At 35.9% G+C, this 11,107-nt stretch overlaps 1 protein-coding gene across 1 annotated transcript in view; it reads left to right on the top strand.

Annotated features, from left to right (window-relative positions):
* Positions 1-354: 354 nt before the first annotated feature.
* Positions 355-11,107, top strand: part of LOC110774875 (ATP-dependent 6-phosphofructokinase 5, chloroplastic) — a 33,122-nt gene continuing 22,369 nt past the window's right edge. Inside the window, exons 1-5 of the mRNA XM_021979468.2 lie at positions 355-536; positions 859-1,184; positions 1,379-1,484; positions 3,310-3,383; positions 10,627-10,738. Of these exons, the coding sequence (XP_021835160.1) occupies positions 874-1,184; positions 1,379-1,484; positions 3,310-3,383; positions 10,627-10,738 (603 nt within the window). The 5' untranslated portion in view covers positions 355-536; positions 859-873. The remainder of the gene's footprint in view (positions 537-858; positions 1,185-1,378; positions 1,485-3,309; positions 3,384-10,626; positions 10,739-11,107) is intronic.

The raw sequence follows: 11,107 nt of genomic DNA, 5'->3' as shown, positions 1-11,107 counted from the left end.
ATAGTGGAGTATTATTTTAATGTAATTAGTGGGAAGTGGGTTAAGAGGTGGGGTTGGGGGAGAGTAGGGGTTGAATTTTTAATTATTTTTTGTATGCAGTAGGGGGTAGGTGGGTTAATAGGGTTGGAGTGAGAAATAATATAATATTGTTAGAATATTTCCACTTTTAGAAACAGGTCAAGTATTAAGGGAAGACCCGATAAGAAAAACAGGTCAAATATTAAGGGACGGCACGATAAGGAAAACAGGTCAAGTATTCCCTGACGGAGGGAGTAATTCATACGAACAATATACGTGTGTTTGTAAATTTCCTGGTAAAACTCTTACCTCACAACAACTTTTGATTTTTCCGCCCATTCTTTCATAAAAAATATTTTAGGAGAAAAAAGGTCCATATTTGGTTTGACCTTTGATACTCCATATTACTTTTCTGTTATTCCATTGTTTACTTCCTCCTCCCACCTTGCAAAGTTGCAAACTCTATATTCTGATTCTCCAAGCATCTTGCTACTCTCCTTCCTCTTACTTATCAAAAGGTATATCGAATTCAACATCTCTGAAAATTCCTACGGTTTTTTTTTTTTAATCTTTCAGATCACGAATTTTAATTACGAATCTTTTGGTAATAATCTGATACGAATACTTTCAATTTTATTTTTAAGTTTTACATTAAATCAGCCAATTTGTAAATCATAATCCTATTTCTTCGATTTTATTGTTAATTATTCAAATTATTAATTAATTAGATACATTCGAAGCATAATGCTAAATTCTGTGCTTTTTTTAAAACATTGTGAGTTGTTGTTCTTCAATTTGCTGTTAAAATTTGTCATTGTTGTTTGATTTTTGATTGTGTAGGGTTTTTGACAATCAATGGCTTCTGTTTCGTCAATGAATAATGCCTGTTTAAGTAATTTAAGTGCACATGTTCCGATGTCGAACCGAGATCAACACCGGCAGTTGTATTATGGAAATTTGAGGTTTAAGTGGATGGGAAGGCATAGTAGTAGAAAGATCAGATTTTCTGCTTGTAGGATTGTCGCGGAGAAGTTGGATATTGATTTCTCTGATCCTGATTGGAAAACAGAATATCAGAAGGATTTTGAGAATACATTTAATTTGCCACATTTGAAAGATGTCTTGGATGTGAAGCCGAGGCCTAGTACTTTTTCCCTTATGCATAGGTGATGATCCTTTCTGATTTTTTATTTTGTTCAAGATTGTACATAAAAATGAAATAGGTTTGGGCTTTTGATTGTGCACTTAGGTTTCATGATATTAATGTGTATCGGCTTCTGATGATTTTATTAAAGTGCTCATAATTTGAGTCGTATTCTTGATGCATTGTGCGTGTTGGTATTTTTCTTGGTGGCATTAGGGATGGTTCACGTTGGTTGAGAAATGAAAACGTCACTGATAGGGCCGAGGGACCAGAGGATCGGAAGAATGATTATGTTGACATTGATGACAGGACACTGCTGAAGGTACATCTTTCCCCTTGTTTTTATGGAAAAGAAATATAATTTTATATTTGTGGCCTCCTTGGAAACGCCTTAAGGGGAACCAAAACTTTAGACTTCAGCTAATTTCCTACCTCATGAGAATTTGAGATAAGTTGTGAAGATGCATCATAGGAGCTCCATATATGGGGAATTTATATGCTTGCATTGTTTTTTTTGTATATTTTAATTCAAAGGTTTCTCTGAAGTTTGAAATTGGATGTTTTTGCCTAATAGTGTTATCAATATCAAAGCTTAAGCCAATCAAGTGCGTAGCATGTACTATATTCCCATTAGTTAAACCCTTTAGCAATAGTATCACAATACTTTCATGATACTAAGTAAGATGTTAGCCAAAGGGTTAAGAGCTAAGATGGAATTTCGTATGGTTCTTCCCATGTTCTTAAAGTAAACTAATGAAGTAACATGTCCTCAAGGTTGATATTTGAAACTTCGGAACTCTTCTCGTGCTTTAAGTAAATACTTGAACTTTAACCTTTTTGTTTTTTCTAGATTTTTTTTAATTATACAATGGAGAATCTAATTGGCGCAATCATAATTTACCAACAAAATAATAAAGGGAGACTTTTGTATGCACCTCTAATATCCATTATGATGTACTTTCAGAATGGCACCTAACATATCTTTAGATACATATTTGAAGGTGGATAATGAGACAAATGTAAAGTAATATTGTTTGAATTTTTCTCCATTTGAATGACTGATCCAGGCCTACCTTGGATTAGAGATCAAACAATTGTGTATCTGTGTTTATCTAAGTAGATTCTTGAGTAGACAATAGTGTTTTGAGTATTGTATATGAAAACCTAATGAACTAAAGTTTATGTTTCGTGTCAGATGTTTTGCTGGATACCCCTTATGTATTTTCACAATCTCTTGGTTCTGGTTGATTTTCATTTCCTTTGTGTTCACCTGCATATGACTGATTGTGGTTAAGCTAAAAAATTCCCTATCTTAATAGCTGAAAGCCTGAAACCGAGCCATTAAAAATCTTTAGGAGTGCTTACAACTAGTATAGTCTCTATTGGTTACATTAATGGATAAGATTATCGAACGCACATTAGCTGGTTTGGAAGATAGGATTCGAATGGAAGAGAAAGGAAATGAATTTAGTGGACTTTTCCATGTTTGATTATAAAAGTTACGGGATTCGATAGGAGATGAAAGGAAGTGACGGTAAAAGAAGTTCATAACATTTCTAGTTTCCACTCCTCCCAGAAACGGAGGAATTTGGATGGAAAGAGAAAATATGAAGCTCTTGTTTTTATTACTTACTTTCATTTTTTTTTTGGCAAATTTTATTTTTGTTTTAAATGACTTATTGTTAACCAGCTGTTTGAACCTTGTAATTCCTTCCATTGAACCAAACACTAGGGTGAAAAAATATTTTCCGTTCCCTTCCGTTCCCTTCCTCTTTCTTATATTCCGTTCCTTTCAAGCCATCTGTAAGAGAGAAAGACGTAACAATGTTGTGAGAGAAAGGTTTAGCTAAATTTAGTTGTTTTAGGAAAGGAGTGGTAGACCAAAAGAGGCTTTTGATTTAGTTAATGTGGTTTAGCACTCAACATCAACTACCCCAATGTTTAAGAAGATGATCTTGCTCCAAGTGTGGTGGGGTGTGCAATATGATCCTTACCAGTGTGATGATATAAAAGCTTTCTGCATTAGCTCCTTGCAATGACTATTTGTTATTAGCTTTGGAAACTTTCTTTGAATTCTAGGTTTATTATGTTGGTGATGATGATTCCATTTTTGTTGTCTTTATAATTTCTACTTTGATATTTTGAAGGTGATCAAATATGCTTCTCCAACTTCTGCGGGAGCCGAGTGCATTGATCCTAATTGTACATGGGTGGAGCAATGGTAAAACTTATCATTGTAGCAGTTGATGATTTTTTTTTCACTCCTTGTTTTGATTATCTGTTGCTTTCTTTGAATAATATTTCTTGATTGATTTGATTTTGTATTTCTTGTAATCATTGCCTTAATTCTAGTAATATATATAGGAACTTTTTTTTGAAAAAAGATTTATAATCTTTGAAGGTACCGAAACCGAATTTGAAAATTTCTTTAGCCACTTTCAGAGTTTTCTGATAGATAAAGTCATTAAAGTGAGTAGAATATATGATATATGTGGTCCAATCTCGAAAGTTACTATGTGTAATTCTTTAGCATGCTGCTGGCATATCTCACTTTATTGTCTGGAAAGTGAAACAGAACGAATATGTACCAAAGCTACCTCAATGCGTAGATCTCGCTCATGACACTGAATGAGGGTGAATAAAAGGAGAAGTACATTATGTGTTCTTTAAAGCAAAGATACATATGATATTCCAAGGATAGATCTGACCCTTGTAAGGTTGAGTATAGGTAATTAAATTTTATGTTGGCAAGGTGGGAGTTGCACAAATGATGATGCTATGGTGCATTTGTAGTCATGCAGTCAGAGTTAGACACAAAATGAGGGTCTCAGTAGAAACTAATTTATTCATCAGAAAAGGTGAGACATACCTTAGATGGTTTGGACTTGTAAGGATGATTCCTTCGATTTCCCGTTGAGGATATGTCAAGAATTTACTTGTGTGGATTTCAAGAGAGTTAAAGCCAAATAGGAGTTGGATGAACAATTGAAGCATGACGCGGTTTTATGTTTTGAGCTTTCAGAGGATGATCCTCTCTATTTTCGGGATTATGTCCCAACTCTTCGGATCATAGAAATTTCCATCTCACATCAAAACCATATGTTGATAATTCAGAATTATAAGGCTATCATTAAACTCGTTATGATGTAGATAATTGATTATGTTTCCCCAAACAACCTCTTTGATTACATTGTATTTTTTCCTCCTAAATTCCAAATACTCTGAGATTCTCTTGTTTTCCTCTTCCTTTTATTCAGTACTATTCCTTATGTATGTCGAGTTTCCAAAATACACGTCATTGTAAATTTCGAGGAATTATGAGTTCTATATTCTTCCTACACTATCGTGTAAAGAACAACTTAAGCTATAGACAAAAATGGAATCAAGGGTTATTTGGTATAATGGCTTGAGTTTTTGCTGAGCACTAGAATCATATTTTGCCTTGAGCAGATATGAAAGCCATAGGAAATATTAATTGTTCCCTTAGTAAATGAGTAATGGGATCAAATGAAAGGAAGTTTTACCAGAAGAGAAGTCGCTCCCACTTTTTCAGGTGGCAGGATGATGCTTCATAGTGATTATGATTTATTAAGCCTAAGGGCATGCTTGGACCGGGAGTAATTTATTAAGGGGGTAATAAAAGTCAAACTAATGAAAATAAAGATAAATATCAATAATTTGTGGAGAGAGATGGGGCAATATTGATGTGATATAGGGAAAAATGAGGTATTGATGGTGTGATAGGAAGAGAGGGAGGGGAACAATTACCCTAATTTTTAGTTACTCCAGTATGGGGGTGGGTAACTATTACCCTAAATTTGGGGGTAAAAGTCCCCTATCTCTTTTTCTCATAGCATCACTAGTTTATTTCCTTCATCATCACCATATCCTTTTTATTATCATCTCCATTTGCATTCATTTTTCTTTGTTTGACTTTTATTATCACCTTATTGCATTACCCTCAATCCAAGCGTGCCCTAAAAGTGATGACACATTGACTGACACAAACAGTATGTTAACTTTTGAAAGCTTAGACTCCCTTTCGGCAACATGTGTTTAGGAATCTTTTTCCGCGTGAAATATGCTTAGGGACTTTGTTGCTAACTTTTTGAATTATTTTATCTTCCGTGCATATGTGAAACTGATCTCTGTAGGCGTTACTTTAGTTGCGCTCATATTGAATTTATTTATTTATGGTGAAGAAATATTCTCTTTACATGAATAAAACCTGCTTGTTTATTTGGGGCTGATCATGTTTCTATTTCTTTATGATATTTTGTTGTCAATAGACCTGTTTATTGGGAGGGCCGGGGCGGGTCAGAGCGGGTTGTTAGTGGGGCGGGTCAGAAGAAATCATAAGAGGGTTGGGTCAGGATTAGGTCGCAAGGGTCAGCGTCGGGTCAGGGTCAAGTCCATCTTACTAAAGGGTCGTTAACAGGCCAAAAGGGGTTGATCTCATTTCTGCTATTTTCAACAGCAATGAAAAATGTAATTTCTTTTGATTATCAAAATTTTTAAAAAATAATAAGTTTGCCATAAAAGATGTTAAAGAAACAGAACCATTAGTGACCACAATCCACAGTAGCACGGTAATGTCTTCTCTGACCAATAACACCAATGACCAATCATTGACCTCCGCGGCTCCGCCATGTTGATATGCTTTAAATAGTTAGTTGTTATTTTCTAGCTAATTTCTTTGCATTAGTCAGTAACTTAGTGGATTAGTGTTTTTACTAAGTCAATTGCATGTTCTCTTTTAGTTGAATATTAGTAGGAGATAGTGGGGCATGTTCACCCATTACTCCACGTAATTAGGCAGTTAGTTTGCTTTAGCTTAGCATTGTTGGTTAGCTTGTAGCCTATTTAAAAGGCAATGATTCTTCAAATTAAAGTGAATAGGAATGCAGTATTACTCTTCCAGCGTTTCTCTTATAATTTGCATTCTTATTTCCTACAAAGTGGTATCAAGAGCCAGTCTTTTTTCCTATTCTTTTATCTTCTATCTATGGCATCAAACAATTTTCATACTTCCATTCCAATTTCAAAGGAGAGAACTATCACTCATGGGCAATAAAAATGAAATCATATTTACAAGGTATGAGCCTATGGGATGTTGTTGCGAGTGCTAACTCCCCTTTACCTCTTTCCCAAAATCCAACACTAGCCCAATTAAAATAATACTATTAAAAAATGGCGAGAAAGCCAAGGGAACTTTCAATCCTACATGGGGCAAGTGTCGGAAGAAATTTTCTCAACTATTGTGGGTTGTGAATCTCCAAAAGAAGCATGGGAGAAAATTAAAGAGTAGTTTGAAGGAAATCACCAAACAAAATTAATGCAAATTTTGAACCTTAAGACGGAGTTTGAGATGATGGGAATGAAAAGTAGTGAAGGTGTTAAGAAGTATGGGAATCGGTTGATGTCCGTCGTCAACCAAATCAAGCTACTTGGTGGAGAATTTACTAACTAAAGAATGGTGGACAAACTTCTTGTCACTCTTACAGAAAAGTATGAAGGTAAAATTTCTTCACTTGATGATACTAAAGATTTGTCTCCACTAATATTTTGCTTCAAATAATTAGTAATGTTTATGAAGCACATCTCTTCACTATGTGATGCACGTCTCATCACCGTCACAGTGTTGTTGATGCACGTTATCACCAACCTCTAATGTTTGGAGTACTTCTCTCCCTTGGTGCACATTTATCACCCATCTTCTAAAACATATTTTCTTCTACGGCCACTTGTATCATAAATGCTTCCTCGATATTTTGAAGCCTGCAATTTCTTGCCAAGTGCCCAAATTTTTGACACTTGAAACATTTTGGCTTTCCCTTATGCCAATAATTTTTTTCTTCATGACCTACCATCTGACAATGGTTGCATTGGAGGGATTTGCCTTTCCACTTTTGATTATTAGACTTTGCTAGATAAGCTTTTTCACCCTTGTTTTCACCATCTTCATTTCTCATGATCCTCCTTTGATCCACCGCATGGAGTGAATTGATCAATTATGAAAATATTAGTGTGGACAAATAATCAAAGGAGGATCATGAGAAATGAAGATGGTGAAAACAAGGGTGAAAAAGCGTATCTAGCAAAGTCTAATAATCAAAAGTGGAAAGGCAAATCCCTCTAATGCAACCATTGTCAGATGGTTGGTTATGAAGAAAAAAAATTGTTGGCATAAGGGAAAGCCAAAATGTTTCAAGTGTCAAAATTTGGGCACTTGGCAAGAAATTGCAGACTTCAAAATATCGAGGAAGCATCTATGTTACAAGTGGCCGTAGAAGAAAATTTATTCTAGAAGATGGGTGATAATGTGCACCAAGGGAGAGAAGTGCTCCAAACATTAGAGGTTGGTGATAACGTGCATCAACAACACTGTGACGGTGATGAGACGCGCATCACGTAGTGAACAAATGTGCTTCACAAACATTACTAATTATTTGAAGCAAGGGGGTGTGATGATAATTTGATATGCTTCAAATAATTAGTTGTTATTTTCTAGCTAATTTCTAGCATTAGTCAGTAACGTAGTGGATTAGTGTTTTTACTAAGTCAATTGCATGTCTGGAATTAAAGCTGTTCTGTTACGTGACGAACGTTCTGTAACCTCTTTAGGATTTGCCGTTCCGCGAAACCCCGTTATGTTACGGTTTGACAAAAATCACGTCTGTCTCCCCGCGTCGTCCGTTACGTAACGGTGAATCGCCGCGTTAGACGTTTTTTTCCCGTTACACGTTCTTTTACACAAATTGACCAAAAATAATTTTGTAATTAGTTATGTAGTTTATGGAACATGATATTTCGAGTGTTATTTATTCACAGAATATAATACTTACTCATATTAGGATAGATTTGGTTATATTGTGTTGATATAATACTTTTTAGACTTAAAATGTAATAATAAGGCTTAGACATGCTAATGTGGTTTTTTTCAAAAAATTCACACCGCGTCAGCCGCAATCCGTTCTATTCTTCCTTTACAAGCGATTTCCGCGACAACCCAACCGTTACCACGAACGTGACCGCATCTGCGGTTTTTTTCTATGATTGCATGTTCTCTTTTAGTTGAATATTAGTAGGAGATAGTGGGGCATGTTCACCCATTACTCCACGTAATTAGGCAGATAGTTTGCTTTGCTTAGCATTGTTGGTTAGCTTGTAGCCTATTTAAAAGGCAATGATTCTTCAAATTAAAGTGAATAGGAATGCAGTATTACTCTTCCAAAGTTTCTCTTATAATTTGCATTCTTATTTCCAACACGCCAAACCAATCCACGAACACCAAACTCCATCCTTAAAATCTAAAATCTCTTCCCTTTATTTCTTACTCCTCATTTCCCCCAATTCAATTCCATTCTTCAACCCTAACCCTACCCAAAATCCTCAACCGTGACTATTTATCTTTCATCTAAATCGACCGACAATGGGCGTACTAAGAGCATCAATAGATCGGCATCACTGTCGATGTTGCCGAATTTGGAGTACTTTGTCGCGGGAACAATGGTGGGTGTCGTCGATCTCGATCTGTCCTTTAGCTTCTCCTCTCACTTCGGCATTTTCAAACTCGATTCAACTCATAAAATTGACGGAAGAATGCTCCAGTCATTGTTGATTAGTTTTTGGTGTTTTAAGTTAAGAGAGAATAAGAGAAAGTAGTTATACTTACACGAGTATGTTGGTGTTCGAATACACGAGGGAGGAGAGAAATAATGTGTGGTATTGACCCTTATTTGTTTTTAGAAAATTATTGGGCTTATAAGTGAAACCCTACAAAAACCCTCGATGATGTGACCCTATGACAACCCTGTTCATTAAGAATTAATGGGTCAAGACCCTTTTAAAATTGGCCTGACCCCGCTGGCCGTTGGACTGCCCTATCCAATAACCAGGCCTAGTTGTCAACTACTTTGTATGTTGGAAATTGTAGTGTGGATGATATTTCAATGCCTTGTTACATTTGACACTCTTAACTTTATTTTTGTCCAACCGTTTTTATTAGTATCATAACATTCTTGCTGGTGCAGGTGACCTACTATATGGACTTGTCCTTTCACCTTTAAATAGTAGGTTTAGTAATGCTTGGTCATAGGTTTGATGTGTAGACTCTTGAGATCTGTTCAGCACTTGCGTTGTCTTTAGATAGCAGTGATAGAGGGAAAAGGAGGAAACATAGGGAAACAGGGGGTGGGGGGGTGAAATGAAGCATATGACTAGTGTTGTTTTGTTTTCTTTTATTGAGTTTATTAAAAGTACAAAAGTTGCACAGTGCTTGGTGAATTGTTTGTCATTCCAAGGTCACCAGAGATTTAGGAGGTAGAGATTGGTTTTTGGGAATTTGGCTGCTGTTGATAGGCTGGCTTGTGCTCTCTGTAGGAAGCAAGGTGGTCTTTTAAATGAATTTGGGTCCTGACTTCTGTTCGAAGGGGAGAAGACTTGCTGGAAAAGCCTCTTCATAGCAGGCCTCTTGGGTCTTGAAAAGGTTTGTTTCTACTGGATAGTGATGGATTTACTGGTTTCTGGTTGTTAAAAGGCCTCACTGGAACGTAGCTGCTGCTTGTGAAGGCATAATTGCATGTGAAAGTATAGTTGGATGCTTCAATATATATGGGATTTGGTTACTGCCCCTATCTTCTTAATAATGTGATTACAGGTGCAAGGGAGGTTTCCTGACAAAGGTCTTGAAAGTGCTGATTCATAGATTGTTCCATCTTACAGAAAGCCTTTGCATGGATTACGAATAGTGTTTGATACTTGATTTGCTCCAGTATCTGGAGCAGGATGTGAAATGTAGAATGAGCCAGAGCCATTTACAGATTTACTGGAAAACCTGTCACCTGTGTCATTTTGTGCGTATGGTATTTTGTGTCGGGAAGAAACAAGTGCTCTAAATTTCAAGAACAGGACTTTAGATGTTGATTCTGTAGTTAGAAGGATTATTTTGCGGACTTACATTTGGAGCTATGTTCCCAGTCAATGTGTTAAGAATCCACTAAAATGTTTTAATTGCTTTTGTCCAGTTATATTTATTTGAGTAACCCCAGCTTTTAAGGCAGTCCTCCTTGGAGGGGGTGTCTGTGGAGTAAGGAATTCATTGCAGTTTGACTTTTGTGATTTTCTGTGTACCTATTCTTTGCTATGATATGTTCCTTATTTTTGTGGTTCCTCGAGTTTGATAGTCCACTTCAGTCAGTAGACCATTAACTGATTCTCTGACAAAACATATCTGCTGTCATAGTCATTAGCAATCTGTTTCTCTATTATATAACTAGCACTGTACAATGTATTTTGGCAGTGTTTGGTTTATCTGTTTTCTTGGATTAAACTTGCAGTGTGCAGTTTCATACTATTTATTTATTTGATTTTGGCTCCAACGTTTGTTACTGCCTGATAAGTTAGGCTGTTATTGAATAGATAGTCATTTCTTGCTTATGTACTAAATTTTATCATTTTGGTAGGGTACATCGTGCAGGTCCACGTAAGGAGATATACTTTGAGCCTACAAAGGTGAAAGCAGCGATAGTAACATGTGGAGGGCTCTGTCCTGGTCTTAATGATGTCATAAGACAGGTTATTGACTCTGTAGTTTTCTCTTTATGTATAGTCTTATGCTAGTGTTAGTAAGTTTACATAAGCACGTGTGCCATCACTCCATCAGTACTTTAATCTGCCCTATTATACATTCTTCTGATATCAAGAAAGTGTCTGAAAATAGCATATTATGGTCAAAGAAACATACTGTCTTTTCTTTGTGGAATTTGTGTAGACAAAAAACTTATTTCGTATCTTTCAACAAGTATAATGAATTGAACCAATTTTTTCCCTTCAATCTAAATTTTAATTCACATCAATCATTGAGATCCTATCAACATGCTCAATCGTGCATGTAGCCCCTACTTATTTCATTTCTACAATGCATAAACCATATGTTTAATACAT

Source organism: Spinacia oleracea, chromosome 1, assembly GCF_020520425.1.
Source record: "Spinacia oleracea cultivar Varoflay chromosome 1, BTI_SOV_V1, whole genome shotgun sequence".
NCBI lineage: Eukaryota > Viridiplantae > Streptophyta > Magnoliopsida > Caryophyllales > Amaranthaceae > Spinacia > Spinacia oleracea.
This window is presented reverse-complemented; position numbering and strand designations above follow the sequence as displayed.